This window comes from Lissotriton helveticus, chromosome 8 (assembly GCF_964261635.1).
Source record: "Lissotriton helveticus chromosome 8, aLisHel1.1, whole genome shotgun sequence".
Classification (NCBI taxonomy): Eukaryota; Metazoa; Chordata; class Amphibia; order Caudata; family Salamandridae; genus Lissotriton; species Lissotriton helveticus.
The window spans coordinates 842,036,777-842,055,001 of record NC_136069.1 but is presented as its reverse complement, the minus strand read 5'-3'; the positions used below and the strand labels follow the sequence as shown (position 1 = coordinate 842,055,001).

General features: G+C 47.2%; 1 protein-coding gene across 1 annotated transcript in view; it reads right to left on the bottom strand.

The window, feature by feature from the left end:
- Positions 1–18,225, bottom strand: part of PHKA2 (phosphorylase kinase regulatory subunit alpha 2) — a 779,558-nt gene that overhangs the window by 232,055 nt on the left and 529,278 nt on the right. The window contains exons 24-26 of the mRNA XM_078657648.1: positions 4,747–4,826; positions 4,476–4,554; positions 4,226–4,355 (exon numbers count right to left, since the gene is read on the bottom strand). Of these exons, the coding sequence (XP_078513774.1) occupies positions 4,226–4,355; positions 4,476–4,554; positions 4,747–4,826 (289 nt within the window). The remainder of the gene's footprint in view (positions 1–4,225; positions 4,356–4,475; positions 4,555–4,746; positions 4,827–18,225) is intronic.

The following is an 18,225-nucleotide window of genomic DNA, read 5'->3' as shown; positions in this document are numbered from 1 at the left end:
GCGTTGACAGAGAAGACGGGCGCAGCACCAGAGAGATAGACAGGAATTCTGAGACAATCCCCAGAATCAACCGCAGGGAAACCCCGTATGCTTGCCTCCTCGCGTGCGCACACAGCACATAGAAATATATGAAAAAGTCAAGAAAGTGACAACCAAAGGGAAACTGGAAGAGTACCCCTAGAGAACAGAAAGTCGCCCAAGAGGTACCAATGTGAAACGTAGCAGGACATACAAGTCAAACCACAAAAGAAGGCAAACCCCTGATCGGGAAGGAAAGATCGAGCCACCGTGATACAGGCAGGAATACTGACTACCACACTAAAGAAGAAGGAGTCAGTAACACTCAGAATGTCTGAAAAAGTATATATATATATATATATATATATATATATATATATATATATATATATATATATATATATATAAAACGTACAGAAAAACTTGAGCTCAGGCAAGGGATCATCAGAGGGAAGCAAGGGGCACAACGTAAAACGCAACAGAGATCCACTCTGGCTAAAACTCTACTGCCCATAGGAAAACCCCAGACTAGGTGCGCCCAAGCCTTTCCCAACACCAGCAAAAAATACAACAGGAAGAATGCAGCCAAGACAGTGGTTCAAGGAAGACTATGGGTCCCCCGTGGTAGCACACACACCCAGTGTGGACCACATGTGGTGCCCGCCCAGAACACAGAAAGAACTGATCTGGAGCGGAACGGAACAAAGCGCCCACAGGGACGTGTACCCACGCCAAAGACAGCCAACAGTGCTAGGGGCAGAATGAAGACGGAAAGATGAGCCAAATGCGAGGGAGGAGGACGTGAAACTCCCTCAGGCGACTCAGAAACGGCAGAACCCTAACAATACACCGGAGCACATTGCGTCCACAGACGCATGGGAGTGCAACGGAACAACTGTAGGCAGCAATACAGAAGCTCCAGGAGAGGGCCACTTCAGTCCGTGGGTCTCAACAGAGGAGGCATTCCACAACAGCGGGGAGTATAGAACAAAGGGAGATGCACACAGCATAACCCACAGGAAAAATCCCCAGAGGGACACAAATAACGAAGAGAACTCCACAGGAGCCTCTGAAACTTCTTGGCAAGGAAGAGCAGCTACAAAATAGCGAACAGATACCCCACATAGGGTACGTCACATCCCTATAAAAAGCAAAGGACACCCCTTGAGGCAAGCTCATAGGCAGAGGTCAAAAAGAACCATATAAACAGCTGGCACAGTTGTACCAAAGGAAGGAAAAACAAGGCTGAACAGTAATACAGTTTGTCTGGGAAATAATGTCTTGAACCCAGAGACGGAAATCATAAAAGCAGTGTCAATACTGTATACCAAAACACAAGTCCACCATAGAGGACTAAAAACCTGTCAGTCATGGAAATCCAGATAGGATGTGCTGGAATGCCGAGTCGGCATGCTTATCAAACAGATGGGCCTCATCAAAGGGCAGATCCCTGAGTCTCTCCCGATCATTCTCAGGGAAACTGCCATCGCGTAGCCAAGCACGGCAATGCAGGGCAACTGACCTGGCCATAGCTCGACCCACGACGTCAGTGGTGTCCATGGCCGAACGGACGGAAAACTGCGCCATGTTGCGGCCATCTTGAATAAGCCGGACGAGGTCAGCACGAGGGCTCTCTGGGAAGGAGTTGTTTGACTGAGTCCCAAAGGGCAAAAGTAGCCCGAGCAAACATGCAGGTCGTGTTCAAGGACCGAAGGCCTGAGCTGGTGGACGCACAGACATTGTGGCCACACGACTCCAACCACCTAGACTCCCGAGTAGGAGGAATCAACGGAGGAGGACAGGAAGGGAGCGCTGCCTGGACTACAAATCCTTGAGCCCTAGGATGGAGGGACAAACAGGCAGAGTCATCTGGAGCGGCTCGATGGCGATGTGCAATAGCACGACCCACGGGGTCACCCGATGAGTATCTGGCCCAAGTCCCCAGAAGGACATCATACAATAACCCACCAAAAGGCAAAAAGATGCTCCACATCCACCGTGCCCTGGTGGAGAAGATCCAACAAAGGATCCGAAGGCAGGGAGACAGAGGGCGGCTGCATCTGCAAGATATCCGCAGCCCAGCAAACCGCCCTTGCCAACTCTGCGCTAGCCTCGGTGGCTATCCGAGGTGGAGACAGCAAGTTATCCGTTGGGGATGGCTGCAGGCTAATCCGTCCACCCAATGGCAGAGGCCCTGCAGAATAATGAGCCGGCCAGTCCCCAATGGGCCTCTGCTCTGTGGAGCATTGAAAAAACTCTGGGGGTGGAGAACCCACCGGGGTCACGTCCTCCACCAGGAGAGGAACATCCGGGGACGGAACCGGAGTCGACCGACGTTGAGACGGCATCAGATCGATGTCGATGACCCCCGAAGAGCACTCATCTACCCGTCGTCGGACCGCCGTCAACTCGACCTCCAATAAGGAGCCAGCGGGAAGGAACAAAGTCGACTCGGAGTAGAGCTCCGCGCTGCAGCCGCATCCAGCGACGACACAGGGAGCCCCACAGGACTGTGCGAAGACACATCAGTATGACTAGATGTCATAGTGGAATGCCCCTCCAGGCCGTGTCCCGACATCGCAGCAACCCAGGAACCGGAGTCAAGGCACTCGGTCGGCGCTGAGGGCGAACCTGCCCGCGAACCCCCGACCTGAATCCCTACCCCCACTGTGGGGCACAAAGGCGCGCCAGGGGAGGGGTGACCCAAACATGGCCTGCAGAGCCCTAGAATAGGCCTCCATCTGGGGCGGAGTCGCCCCAGCAGCAGGAAACGGTGGGTAGGCGGGGGTCGACTCCTGAGTGCCCGTGTCCAGTGAAGACCGGGAGCAGCAGGCCCCGACGTCACGCTTGTGCAAGGTCGACGACCTCCATGACTTCTTTCGGTGCTTACCTGAGGCAGACGGGCAACGTCCATGGGAATGACTCCGGGATTTGCCCCACACAGGAATCTCAACGTGGGAGGAAGAACTGCACTGTTTGGATCCTTCCGCTGGAGACGGAGGCCGGTGCTGTGAGGATTCTGAACGGTACAACCGGGCAGACATTAATTTCATCCGTCGATCCTGCAGGGACTTCGGCTTCAGCTACCGGCAGGCGTCACACTTGGTGGAGTCCTGGTGCTTGCCCAAGCACCACATACAGACCTTGTGTGGCTCCGTCACCCACATCTGCCGTGAACAGAACGCACACGACTTGAAGCCCGCAGGCATTTGCACACTGTTCCAGACACGAAAAGGCGTTGTGAAGGCCTGATACCAAAACAGGCCAGAGGAACCGCTTCTCCAGAATCAGCGTTGGGATGCAGAGAAGAAGAAAAACTGATGTCAGCATGCCGGGGGTCTTATATAGCTCCATTGACGTCACTTCTTTGGACGACGACAGGACGGAGCCGGGCACCGCCCCCTCCAGGAGTGCAGAGGTACTGCTGGGAAAAAAGTTTTCTGGATCCAGTCTGATGCCTGGGGATATTCTAAATTAAGGAATATGCAGCCTGATGTCTCTATCAGATAAAAGCATCTTGACGTTGGAGAGACCAGTGCATGAAAGAGTCAGATGGATGCAGGAAACAGTTATGCAGAGTTGGCAAGGTAGGGGGTTTCTATGGGAGATGTGGTCAGTGAATTCTGCATTTGGATGGCAATGGCACCGATGACGACGGTGATGCTTGAAGATGCAGATACACGTTTAATTCATATTCTGGTTGGCCCAACATCTAGGGTATTTTTACATATTTGTTGCCTGTTTGTTCATTCAAATTAAGTTTTAGAAGCAAAAAAATGAAGATTATGTGGAATATTAATTATTGCCTTCACCTTAAGAGCTTTTGGGTACATAGATGTATGGCTTGACCACCAGTTATTCACTACCTGGCCTATACAGTGGTTCCACATACCCTCAAAGAGATGCTTTCACTGACAACATTGTTGATCTACAGCCATCCTAATAATACCTTTTCTGCCTTTTTCACCCTATACAAATACCATCTATGCATTTCGCTTTCCCTTCAGATGGAACATCATGCTGTTTTTTTTTGCAGTCCATCATGAAACAGGGATGAATTCTGGAGAGATTGGTGAACAGACTAGTAATTCTAATACAGCAATTAGATACTGTTGTTGATATAATTCATGCATTAACCATACAGTAAGAGAAGAAAGATGCAGAGTAGAAGACTAATAGACTTGACACAATCATTACAATGGTGTACCTGAGCAGTTCAGACTGCGGGCAAGTTCTGTAGCCATCACCTGAATTATAAGCCCAATGCGGAGCCGGAGCATCTCTCCAAAGAGGCTGGGTTGTGACCGGACAAACATAGCCAAGTAGACCATTATTTCCTGCCACAGATACAGGGACAGAGAAAGTAGATTCAGAACATTAGTTTTTTAGCAGCTTAGCTGCAAGAACCATGTCTTCTGGTTAGAACAAAAACACAGACTGTGTCTGATGCATTTTACCTGTGTTAGAACTGCTATGCTGATATCATCACCACTGGCTTTGTAAATGAGTGTTGTGAGCTCATCTGGAGGTAAAGGGCTGAAAGTATAAAAGTATGTATGTCATTTTATACACTGTTTTGAGCTATTAGATAAACGTCTTAACTTAAGCTGATTTAAACACCTAAAGTAATGTATATTTCCTAGGTTTCAACTCTTACATGAAGCAGATGAGTGATATTAAGTATCTGATACAAAAGAGAGTAAATGAGACTATTAGAATGATACATACGCTGTGATGGTCTTTTCACGAGGCTCAGGTGGCAACCCCACAGTGAGTTGCTTCTGGTGAGACAGGATGTCTGTACATGCCTGGAAGCATACAGAATAAGTGAATCATTCATCATATCGCTATAAACAGCAAAAATAGACTCACAATTAAATAATTCTGAACATTAGGCACAACAACGGACATAGAGAATGATTCCTATATTGCCAAAAGGGAGTATTTACTCTAGAAAATCAATAACTATTAGGAAAAGAAAAGCAGATCTTTTGGCACCATACGTGGATGAGGAGGCAAACCAGAAGGGGCAAAATATTCATTCTGAAGAAGGAAAAACAAAGTAACAGTGAAAATGCCCAGTTAGGAGAATGGAACTGGAAAGGCATTTTATGATTTATTATTGATGGTCCCCTTTAGGTGTGGGCACATAGATGTCAAGGGTAAAAAATGAGTGCTGTTTCTATCTCATCAGTCAATGTCCATGGCCTCTTCAGGAGCATATACTCACTTTGGTTCTCAACTGCGTCTTCTGTCTCATACTATGATCACTGCCATTGGCATAATGCCTCTCAAGATTTTTAACAGGATCAGCAACATGAGTGCAAAAGAGCAACAAAGAAAAAGGGGGTCACAACATACAGCAGTGTGCTAGAATGTGTTTGTTTTGGGTACAGATAGATAGAAGCTCTACCAGCATGTGTAGGAGGATTTGCATATGCATTTGAGATCTTTTTGTTATGCATTCAAAAGAGCAGAGTAATGCAATTTGAACCTAATAAAAATGGATAATTAGAATGTCTTGAACATTTCTGCATATCCCATGGAGTATTAGTGTGAGAAAGTGGAATATTAGTTGAGTGTGGCAATGAGTCCACCACAAGTAATAATGTCACTATCTTGTTAGGTACAGTGAAGGTTTCAAAAAGACATGCAAATTGCAAAAATCCCATAACGGGAACTGGAGATATACATTTTTTTAAGTTTTATATTAAAATAGTGCCAAAAAGCATTACGCGCAAATGAGGGTCAACTTGTCACAGTAGATTGGGACCTAGACCCGATTTGGGGCTGACCGCGATAGCGTGCGGGTCGGATACAGTAACCAGGTTAAAAGATTTAATCTTCGGACTTAAGTTTTGAAAGTGGAAGCAAAAGTCCTTGAGTCGGCAAAGGTGCAGGCTGTATCCAAGAAGGGTTCCACAACTTTGGATACATGTTGAAAAAGGTCCCTATAAAGCCGTTTGTTTAAACAGGAAAAGCATCAAGTGGTAATGTTCATAACTTGAGTCCAGTAACGTTCTCTTGCCGGCTGGATACTTTTGGCACCTTCCCCAGTTAAGTTTTCTATGTTCGTAGTTAGTCACTTTTTGTAAAGCTTGGAAACCTTCAGGGGAGAAGGCTGCAGGATGTATGTAACAAGGACTCCACAATGTCGGATACCTTCTAAGCGAAATCCCGCTGAAAAGAATTTGCTGCTGAGCTCCGAGCACAAGAAACCTGAATCTTCAGTAACACTGCAATACACCTTGGCCAGATTGACTTGATAGGTTTGTCCTGGTCCTCTGGCCCTCTTTGGAGACAAAGGTTTTTAAGTCCCAGGTTTTTCACGATGTCGAGGGTTAAACTTTGGCACAGGACCTCAGAAACAGCACTTGGAGGTAAAAACTCATCTGACCAAAGCCACCAGCAGGGTGCAGTGCTGTTCCAGTTGAGCTGGAGAGCTGGGCTCTTCAGGGAAAGTCTTTTTGCAGTTTGAGGTGGCCCTATAGCTTAACAGGAGGTCAGCCATCTGACCACTGGATCCACTTCTTTGTCCTATGTACAAGAGTGAGCAGGTAAAGTCTTTCAGGTCTCCTCACAGGTCTCAAACAGCAGGTGCCGTCCTTCTTCTGTTCAAACAACAAGTGATGGACTGAATGTGGATCAATGTCACACACTCCCCCAGGCTCTCCACACCACTGGAGTCAAGCTATCCAGGCTGATGAAGGCTGATAGCCAGAAACCGGTCCTTGGATGCTTGATTCCGGTCTGGGAAAGACATGGCTTGGTAGTTCGGACTGGACTGTTCCCATGAGGCACAGGGTCAGAGCTGATTTGCATATAGCCAGTGTCTAACCCAGGGTGGTGTGGAGTGCAAAAAAACGATGGATTTAGGCCCAGATCCTTGTACTGGGGTGAATGTATGACATTGTTCTACATTCTGTCCATCAACTGTGTTTTTTGCAATTTCATCCTGAGTGTGCTGGGGATGCTCAGACGTGAGTCCCAGGCTCTCCACACCACTGGAGTCAAGCTATCCAGGCTGATGAAGGCTGATAGCCAGAAACCGGTCCTTGGATGCTTGATTCCGGTCTGGGAAAGACATGGCTTGGTAGTTCGGACTGGACTGTTTCCATGAGGCACAGGGTCAGAGCTGATTTGCATATAGCCAGTGTCTAACCCAGGGTGGTGTGGAGTGCAAAAAAACGATGGATTTAGGCCCAGATCCTTGTACTGGGGTGAATGTATGACATTGTTCTACATTCTGTCCATCAACTGTGTTTTTTGCAATTTCACCCTGAGTGTGCTGGGGATGCTCAGACGTGAGTCCCAGGCTCTCCACACCACTGGAGTCAAGCTATCCAGGCTGATGAAGGCTGATAGCCAGAAACCGGTCCTTGGATGCTTGATTCCGGTCTGGGAAAGACATGGCTTGGTAGTTCGGACTGGACTGTTCCCATGAGGCACAGGGTCAGAGCTGATTTGCATATAGCCAGTGTCTAACCCAGGGTGGTGTGGAGTGCAAAAAAACGATGGATTTAGGCCCAGATCCTTGTACTGGGGTGAATGTATGACATTGTTCTACATTCTGTCCATCAACTGTGTTTTTTGCAATTTCATCCTGAGTGTGCTGGGGATGCTCAGACGTGAGTCCCAGGCTCTCCACACCACTGGAGTCAAGCTATCCAGGCTGATGAAGGCTGATAGCCAGAAACCGGTCCTTGGATGCTTGATTCCGGTCTGGGAAAGACATGGCTTGGTAGTTCGGACTGGACTGTTTCCATGAGGCACAGGGTCAGAGCTGATTTGCATATAGCCAGTGTCTAACCCAGGGTGGTGTGGAGTGCAAAAAAACGATGGATTTAGGCCCAGATCCTTGTACTGGGGTGAATGTATGACATTGTTCTACATTCTGTCCATCAACTGTGTTTTTTGCAATTTCACCCTGAGTGTGCTGGGGATGCTCAGACGTGAGTCCCAGGCTCTCCACACCACTGGAGTCAAGCTATCCAGGCTGATGAAGGCTGATAGCCAGAAACCGGTCCTTGGATGCTTGATTCCGGTCTGGGAAAGACATGGCTTGGTAGTTCGGACTGGACTGTTCCCATGAGGCACAGGGTCAGAGCTGATTTGCATATAGCCAGTGTCTAACCCAGGGTGGTGTGGAGTGCAAAAAAACGATGGATTTAGGCCCAGATCCTTGTACTGGGGTGAATGTATGACATTGTTCTACATTCTGTCCATCAACTGTGTTTTTTGCAATTTCACCCTGAGTGTGCTGGGGATGCTCAGACGTGAGTCCCAGGCTCTCCACACCACTGGAGTCAAGCTATCCAGGCTGATGAAGGCTGATAGCCAGAAACCGGTCCTTGGATGCTTGATTCCGGTCTGGGAAAGACATGGCTTGGTAGTTCGGACTGGACTGTTCCCATGAGGCACAGGGTCAGAGCTGATTTGCATATAGCCAGTGTCTAACCCAGGGTGGTGTGGAGTGCAAAAAAACGATGGATTTAGGCCCAGATCCTTGTACTGGGGTGAATGTATGACATTGTTCTACATTCTGTCCATCAACTGTGTTTTTTGCAATTTCACCCTGAGTGTGCTGGGGATGCTCAGACGTGAGTCCCAGGCTCTCCACACCACTGGAGTCAAGCTATCCAGGCTGATGAAGGCTGATAGCCAGAAACCGGTCCTTGGATGCTTGATTCCGGTCTGGGAAAGACATGGCTTGGTAGTTCGGACTGGACTGTTCCCATGAGGCACAGGGTCAGAGCTGATTTGCATATAGCCAGTGTCTAACCCAGGGTGGTGTGGAGTGCAAAAAAACGATGGATTTAGGCCCAGATCCTTGTACTGGGGTGAATGTATGACATTGTTCTACATTCTGTCCATCAACTGTGTTTTTTGCAATTTCACCCTGAGTGTGCTGGGGATGCTCAGACGTGAGTCCCAGGCTCTCCACACCACTGGAGTCAAGCTATCCAGGCTGATGAAGGCTGATAGCCAGAAACCGGTCCTTGGATGCTTGATTCCGGTCTGGGAAAGACATGGCTTGGTAGTTCGGACTGGACTGTTCCCATGAGGCACAGGGTCAGAGCTGATTTGCATATAGCCAGTGTCTAACCCAGGGTGGTGTGGAGTGCAAAAAAACGATGGATTTAGGCCCAGATCCTTGTACTGGGGTGAATGTATGACATTGTTCTACATTCTGTCCATCAACTGTGTTTTTTGCAATTTCACCCTGAGTGTGCTGGGGATGCTCAGACGTGAGTCCCAGGCTCTCCACACCACTGGAGTCAAGCTATCCAAGCTGATGAAGGCTGATAGCCAGAAACCGGTCCTTGGATGCTTGATTCCGGTCTGGGAAAGACATGGCTTGGTAGTTCGGACTGGACTGTTCCCATGAGGCACAGGGTCAGAGCTGATTTGCATATAGCCAGTGTCTAACCCAGGGTGGTGTGGAGTGCAAAAAAACGATGGATTTAGGCCCAGATCCTTGTACTGGGGTGAATGTATGACATTGTTCTACATTCTGTCCATCAACTGTGTTTTTTGTCCTTCTTCTGTTCATCAACTGGTCCAGAGTGTTTTGAAGAAGGTGCCCAGGAGTTCCACATTTATGCCTAGCACATGCTTAGGACTAGGGGTGACCACAGACTGCTCTATAGCCAATAAGGAAAAAGTTCCCTGGGGTAACCCAACCCACTTTTGCAGCGGTTCCTGTGTGCACTGCTGCATGCAATGTCACAATGTCTGTCTCATGCCTACATTCAAGATTGTGAAAACCTTCTCCCATTATGCAGAGCCTGTGTGTCCACCCCAGCAGTGTGGACAGGGAAACAAGCAAACCCTCATCTCTGGTCTCTTCAAACGAGCTCTGGGGGCAGATCACATCCCACTGGGATTGGAGCCTGCCTTACTGATGGAATAAATAAGGGGGGGTCTGTTAAAGTGTCACCTGACATCTGCCTGTAACCAGTAGGCCTCTTTGAAGTTAATTAAGTCCCTGGGTACTGTCCAAACTGCCATCCTGCTAGAGGAACAGAAACACCCGCCTAGGCCATTATCTTTGCTCTGAGAGAAGATATAACACCTCATTCAGGGCTTGAGCACTCAGAGGGCTGTGGCTGGAGGCTAATGCATCCTCCAGAGGCTTTAGGCAGGCAAAAGGTAACTTTGTAAATGTACCTTTTCCCTAATATTTATTCAATATCTGACTTCATTAGTAAATAGTTTTTTTCATTAATATTACAAAGAGTCCAAGAATGAAATTTCAAGGTGTTTCCTAGGCGAGGATAGCATTATTACATTTTAATTGATCATCCCTGTGTTTTTAGATGGGACATCCAGCCTTGATACAGTGAAAATAGCATTTAGGTGCTAGTCACTGTAAGGACATGTTTAATATTAACTTTCTACATGACCTACTTTTAAATACCATTCACCCTGCCTAAAGGGATATAAGGCCTACTTAGGGATGACTTATTAGTATTTACAAGGAAGCTTTAGACCTATCAAAAGAGTTTATTTTTGCAGACTGAATAGCAGTTTATAAACTGTCACTGTCAGACTACAATGGCAGGCCTGTGTAAGAAATTGGGTTACTGGTCGAGGGGGGTGAAACCTTACTTAAGCAGCAGCCACAATCCTTGTCAGGGTGTAGTCACAAGCAAACCCCGAATTAACTTTTGCTAAACCCTCTGGTAGCTTGGCACAGAGCAGTCAGGCTTACCTTAGAGGCAATGTGTAAAGTATTTGTGCAGCACTTCAAACAGTCATACATTGAAATACAACACAAGAAAAATCCCACACCAAGTTAGGAAAAATTGAATACACTTAATAAATAATTTAAGACCAAAATGAAAAAAATCCAATCAGTAAAACCAAAGATATGTAATTTCAAACTGAGGATATCTGGTTGTGCTAGATCGGGACAAGTCACAAGTCACAAGTTCAACAACTTTAAAAATCCGTAACTCCGGTTCCCCTTAATGAGTTATTGTCATTTTGGCGTAATTCCGTTTATTAAACTTTCCTTTATTTGTCTAATTCATTTTGGGAATGTTATTGTTTTGCATTTAGACTTTACTGTTACATTACTACATTTAATGCCGTACAAATTGCCTCTAAGTTAAGCATGTCTGGTCTATGCCATAGCTACCAGGGTGCTGAGCTCAGGTTTATTTAGTGACTTTAGGGGATCACTAGTTGAAGTGGGTACTTTCCCTGTGACCTAATGCAGAACTTTCTTACAGGAAAGAATTACATTATTTCAAATATGTCAATTTCACACCCTACTCCACATCGCTCGAGACTGAAGATAGAAGATCTCACACACTTTGTATAGTAGAGAAAGGAGCAGTCTGACCATCTAAATGCTTGCTGATTGAGCTCCACTGCTTTAGCCCCAAAAACAAATGCAATGACTCAGCTATCTCCCTCCATTTCTTTCCAATATTAGTGGCTTTCCTTTTTCAATGACATTGCCAAGTTACTCTATGTCTAATAACGGTCTTAAGGATCATTATTTGAGTGGGGACCTCTGATTCTATGGGCACTTTGGAACACATTGAAAGATGGAGAAAAACAAAGGATTTTCTCTGGAGTCAATGATAGAAATGGTGTGAGCAGGGTGCACATGTTATTACTGATGCTGACTGAATATATTCTGCTTGATTTGTGCAACAAATTTCTAGGTTGTATTCGAAGGCTTTGCAGGCCTCCAAAGTACTAACAGAAGAAGCATAAGGTCAGTTTGAATTGAATTAAGGGGTGTTTACAAGGGTCAAATGCACAAGTTACTTACTGGTGTAACAATATATCTGTAAGAGACATTAATAAGTGATAGATTCCTTACCTTAAAATATCCCCAGGCGTCAGACTGTATCGTCGGAAAGTTTTCGTCAGCAGTACTCATGCGCATCGGAAGGAGGTGTCGTGCAGCTCCGCATCCGTCGCTGGCGTCGTAGGCGCCCAGATGACGTCACAGACACTGCTTAGGCGCCACCCATGTGCGCTGACGTCAGTTCTGTACACGACTTTCCATACCAGGAACACAGAGCCATGCAAGAAACTGACCACTGGTGCTATGAAACTAGAACCCTGAAAGGGATGACCTTAACCCTAGAAATCAGTTCGCAGAACGAGGAGGATGGGTGGGGCGGTAAGGAATCTATCACTAACTAATGTCTCTTACAGATATATCGTTACACAAGTAAGTAACTTGTGCATCTGAAAGAGACACGTTAGTGATAGATTCCTTACATTAGAATAGATATCCCAGCAATTCCAACCCCGGTGGAGGGCTTGCGAACAAGATCACACCAGAAAGTCACGGAGAACTGAACGACCAAAGAAGCCGTCTCTCCGGAATTGACTGTCAAGGCAATAATGCTTGGTAAACGTGTGCAGCGAGGCCCACGTAGCTGCCTGACAAAAGTCCTGCAAGGGAACACCGTGTCCCAAAGCAGTAGAGGCAGCCGTTGCAAGGGTAGAATGGGCACACAGCCCCACAGGAGGCTCCTTCTTCGCCAACGAGTAACATGCTTTGATGCACAGAACGACCCACGAGAGATGGTCAGTTTGTGCACGGCCCGACCTTTTTTGGTGCACACGTAGCCGACAAAAAGTTGGTCATCCACCCAGAACTGTTGTGTGAGCTTCAGATAGAACGATAGAGCACGTTTTGGATCCAGACGGTGGAGCCTCTCTTCCTCTTTTGAAGGATGCGGAGTCGGAAAGAAGGTGGGCAAAGTGATGGTCTGCCCGATGTGAAAGGGAGTGACAACATTTGGCAAGAATAAAGGGCGAGTCCTTAAAACCACTTTGTCTGGATGAACAGAGAGAAAAGGAGGGTTAGAAGCAAGAGCCTGGAGCTCACTCACTCTTCTGGTAGAGGTGATAACTACCAGGAAAGCCGTCTTCAGAGTGAGAAGACATAAAGGACAGTTATGAAGTGGCTCGAAGGGAGCGTAAATCAGATAGGTCAAGACAAGATTTAAGTTCCATTGAGGCATTATGTAAGGCACAGGAGGAAACGCGTGAGTAATGCCTTTCAAAAAGCGATTAACAACAGGGACTTAATAAGAGAAGGCTGATCTGTAAGCCGCAGAGAGGCGGAAATGGCCGAGAGATAACCCTTGATAGTGCCCAGAGCAGAGCCCTGCTGGGCCAAAGAGAGAAGAACAGAAGGACCTCGGAAAAAGGGGCAGAAACGGGATACACAGCCTTTGCTGTGCACCATGCCACAAATTTGTTCCACCTGCAGGTGTATACCGTCTTAGTGGAGGGACGCCTGGCTGCCAGAATATCACAGACTTCGGAAGGAAGATCGAAAGCTGTCAACTGTCGCCACTCAATATCCACGCATGGAGGTGGGGGCTGGACAGGTTCGGGTGGAGGACCGTCCCCTGCTGCTGCGACAGAAGATCCTCCCGAAGAGGCAGTCGGATTGGGGGATCGATCGCCATGCTGAGTAGCTCGGAGTACCAGTATCTTCGTGCCCAATCCGGAGCCACAAGGATGACTTGGGCCTGGTCGGGCCGATTCTTCTTAAGTACTCCGGGCAGAAGTGGTATAGGCGCAGAACTGATGACATTGCGCGTTCTCTTCGGTGGTGAATAGATCTAACCAAGGCTCTCCCCACTGCAGAAAGAGACCTTGCGCCACGTCCGAGTTCAGACGTCATTCATGATCCATCATGCACCAGCGGCTGACTTCGTCTGCCCTGGCGTTCATAGAACCTGCCAGGTGTTGAACCACCAAGGTAATGCCTTGATGTTCTAGCCTTGTCCAGAGGCGGAGAGCCTCCTGACATAGGGTCTACGACCCAACCCCGTACTGTTTGTTGCAGTACCACATGGCCGTGGTGTTGTCAGAGAATGTCACGATTCGCTCCATGTGTTCTCGCGTCCACCACCAGGGGGCTGAACTGTGGGACTCTCCAGTGTTCTAATATACTTCCTGACACTCCCCTGCATGCATATCTTGACTTCCAGACATTTGGACACTATTTGGGAATTGGCATCCATTCCCATTCCATGCGGGTTTTGTGAAAGCCAGCCTGCTTAGACTTAAAGCCAGCCTACTCATGTCTGAAACTCCATTACCCAGAATTCCCTGCTCACTGCTTTGTCTCCACCCCTGCAGGCCAAGGATGGGTGGAGGAATTCAGCTCACCTGTGGCTGGCTGCTGCTAGCCTGCTCACACCAGCTGCATGTGATTACTGTGAGCTCTTTTAAGTCCCAGCTCCCTTCAGGCAAAGGTTGGTCATTGTAGCTGTTTACCGGTGAGACCAATCCTTGTTTCCAGAGTTCCCTGAGCTTTTGCTATTCTTGTTTCCAGTGTTTCCTGAGCTTTAATTATGCCTTGTTCCTGACCTGCTGCTGTTTTCCCTGTTCCTGAATTAGCACTGCCTGCAGTGCTACCCTGACCCCATAGCCTTAGTATTCCTTGTTCCTGAACTGCAGCAGTTTCCCTTCTCCTGAATTGCTACCTTGTTTCCTGAGTTCCGGAGCTATAGCTATTCCCTGTACCTGAATTAGCACTGCCTGCAGTGCTACCTTGTTTCCGGAGTTCCTGAGCTATAGTTATTCTTTGTTCCTGGGCTTAGCTATTTCTTGTTCCTGATTTGCACTGCTTGCAGTGCTCTCTTTACTCCTTGTTTCCTGAGCTGTAGCTATGTCCTGTTTCCTTGAACCAGTATTGCCTGCAGTGCTACCTTGACTCCTGAGCTCTAGTAATTTCCCTATTCCTGAACTAGCACTGCCTGCAGTGCTACCTTGACTCCTGAAGCTTTGGTAGTTCCCTGTTCCTGAACCAGCACTGTCTGCAGTGCTGCCTTGACTCCTGAGCCTTAGCTCACTTCTTGTTCCTGCCCCAGCACTGCCTTCTATGCTACTTTGTTTTCTTGATTCCTTAGCCTGCACTATTCTAGTATACCCTTGTAGCCTCCCCTTCTATATATCCGTTTCCAGTCCCTGCCTTGCTTCCCATTTCCTTGGTTCCAGTTCTAGTTTGCTACCTTTCTATTCTGCTGTCTTACTTCTGTTACCTTGTATGTTTGTTACCTGCTTTCTGCCAAGTGTGCCCTGTCATTTCCTTCCTTTCCTGTTAAGCACTCCTCCTTGCTAGCTCCTTGTCTATTGTGCTTGTGTTTAGTTCTACCCCTTTGCTGTTACTGCCTTGCGCGTTCCTGTTTGATCGCCAGGATCCGTGGGCTCAGCTGACTACCTAGGTGGTGTTTCTTGTTCACTGTGAGTTTTGTCTATGAGTTACATTTATAACATCACTATAGGTATAAGCTCCACAGACCCTGCCTTTGCATGCATATCCTACATGTGGGTATTTTCAGTCAGTATCTGTAACAGCAATTGCGGGTAAGAAACTTACTGAGCTTCAGTCTTACCATGTGGAGCTCCTGAGTGCTTTACCCCACACCCCCCCCTTTATTGTCAATGTTGTGTTATATATATGCCTTGCACGTCCGTCCTCGGTGTAGTTAGTCTGAATGCTAAATTGCCTTGTGAGTGCCCTTCCTTTCTTAGTCTTACCCATCTTGTTCACTTGTACAGGCTTTCCTTTTGGATCCCTTTTTCTCCTCTGACTCCCTGTATGATCCTGGGCAGCACTGTACTCCTCCTTTCTGTGTACTTCTTCTACCCAGTTCCCAGTCCTTGTCCAAGTCCCTGACTGTGTTCCCCACATAGTCCCGGACAGTCCCTGACAGAATGACCAACCCACATTTCCAGGATCACTTGTGAGGTTTCTTTGCATTCAGTTAGCTAACTTTTTGTTCTGTCTCATTTGTGAGTGCAAATATTAAAAGTGTGTTATAATGAGAGGTTTAAAAAAGAGACATACCAGTGCATCATTTAAGTTTATTCAGGGCTGTTCCCCAGTGCTCACCAATGAGAGACATTTAGTGTCTACTTTCCAGTTTGAGAATGTTCACCCTAGTACTGAAATAATTAATCCTCTTATGAAAAATTGACATTTACGTTCTGAATATATTACTCATTGGCTCTCAAACACCTCTTTGCCAGATCCTGACTTAATCTTCTGTTCTGATCCAAATTCAATGTCTGTGTCAGCATTGCAAAAGGAGAATGATACCTTACTGAGTTTTCTGAACAAGAATTCTGATTCTCGCATATCTGCTGACAGTGGTTGTAAAATACAATGTTCAACCACACAACCAAAGAAAGAGCAGATCCATTTCATAACCTCTGTTTTCCATTCACCTAATGTTACCCAGTCTTGTAGTCCAGTAAAGATCACAGTCCTGGAAACTAAAGGGACCTTGTTAAATTCTACATTCAAGGTAAACCATCAGTTTAACAAAAGAGAGAAAAACCTACTAAAACACAGGTGACTAATAGTCAGGTTGAACAAAATACAAGGTGTAGCTTTGTTGCTTGTGAAGCTGCCAAGTCTTCGTCTTTCCTTGTAGAGCAAGATCGTCAGTCTTCACAGGATACAATTTCATCTAAAATTCTTGAATTACAACGAGAAAATAAAATGTTTCAAACTCTGTTGAAAAACTATAACCCAGAGTTCAAGTGGGAATCTAAAACCCCTGTAAAAGACAACTTTCCACCTCTATTTTAGCCTCCTTAGAAATAGAGAATGAAACCTTGCGCTATCTTTTGCGTTCCCCTCGGAGCTGGTCCAGCAATTGTGTGACTAATACTGTGACTGATCACTCCGAGTCCATTCAGAAAAGCCATAGTACTTTTTCTCACAGTGCAGTTAATGAAAGTATGTGTATGAAGTCTGAATTTTCTAACTCCTCTGGTGTTTTGTCTTCTAGTGCTAAATTACATGTAGGCACTACATCTGAGATGCGTCCTTCCACTTTTCAGGAACCCCAAATGCCAGGCAAAACAAAAAACATCTCTGCTTTCTTTTCTGGTAGTGAGGTCAGTTCTATCTCCGAGATAACACATAGACAGGCCATTGACATACAGACAAAACCTGAACCAGTGACACACATAATCCCTGATGTGACAATATCCTGTGACTCAGACCACACTCTTGATATAACTGCTGCGACTCAAGTCAACCTCCTTGCTGAGAAGACACAAACTCCTGAGACCTTGTTTTCTCCCTTGCCTTCAAGCACAACACAAATTGAAAAGTCAGGAAATGATAATGCTCTATGATCCGATGCATTTGTACCACCTTGTAATGCTGCAGAAAATGAAAAGACCTCCCATGACCAGGTATTCTCTGGCCTATTTCCTCAGACTAAGAGTTGTGAACTGCCAAATGGTAAAGGAAGTCTGGTCATCAGAGATTCTAAGAAAAGTACTATTCTAAGCCATCCCAAGGAAAGGACGTCAGTGTGTTTTAATGAGCCAAGGAACTGTGAAGATCTCACTATTGACAATAGGGAGGTTCATGGGCAATCACCATTCCCAGAATTTAAAGCCTGTCATCCTTGTGCCTCTCTGCCAACAGCTTGTCTGCTTTCAGAGTCTTCAGAGTCCTCAGAGTCCTCAGCCTGCCTGCTGCCTCCTAAACTTCAGCCTGCAGCCTTCCTGCCATCTGAGCCCAAGCCTGAGCCAGAGCCTGCAGCCTTCCTGCCATCTGAGCCCGAGCATGCAGCCTTCCTGCCATCTGAGCTCGATCCTGCAGCCTTCCTGCCATCATTACCAGGGCCTCCAGACTACCTTCCTTTGGAGCCCGAGTCCTCAGCCGGCCTATCTACAGAACTTCAGCCTGCAGTTTGCCTGCATACGGAGCCTCCAACCAATTTGGTTATAGAGCCGGCGCCTCCAAAAGCCTGTCTACAGAGCCAGAACCTGCAGGCCGCCTGTCTAGAGAGCCAGAACCTGCAGGCCACCTGTCTCCAGCACCAGAACCTGCAGTCCGCCTACCTCCAGCACCAGAACCTGCAGGCCGCCTGCCTCCAGCACCAAAACCTGCAGGCCGCCTGCCTCCAGCACCAGAACCTGCAGGCCGCCTGCCTCCAGCACCAGAGCTCCCAGGCTCCCTGCCTTCTGCACCAGAGCTCCCAGGCTCCCTGCCTTCTGGCCTAGAGCCTCTATTTTGCCAACTTTTTGACCCTGTGCTTCCAGTTTCCCAGCCTTCAGAGGTCTCAATACATATACATTCAGAGACTGAACCGCCACCACCAGAGACAAAACTCTCAACATGTAAGCCTCCATGGCCTGGGTCTCCGGCATACCTGCTTCCTAAGTCTCCTGCATGTGTATTTTTAG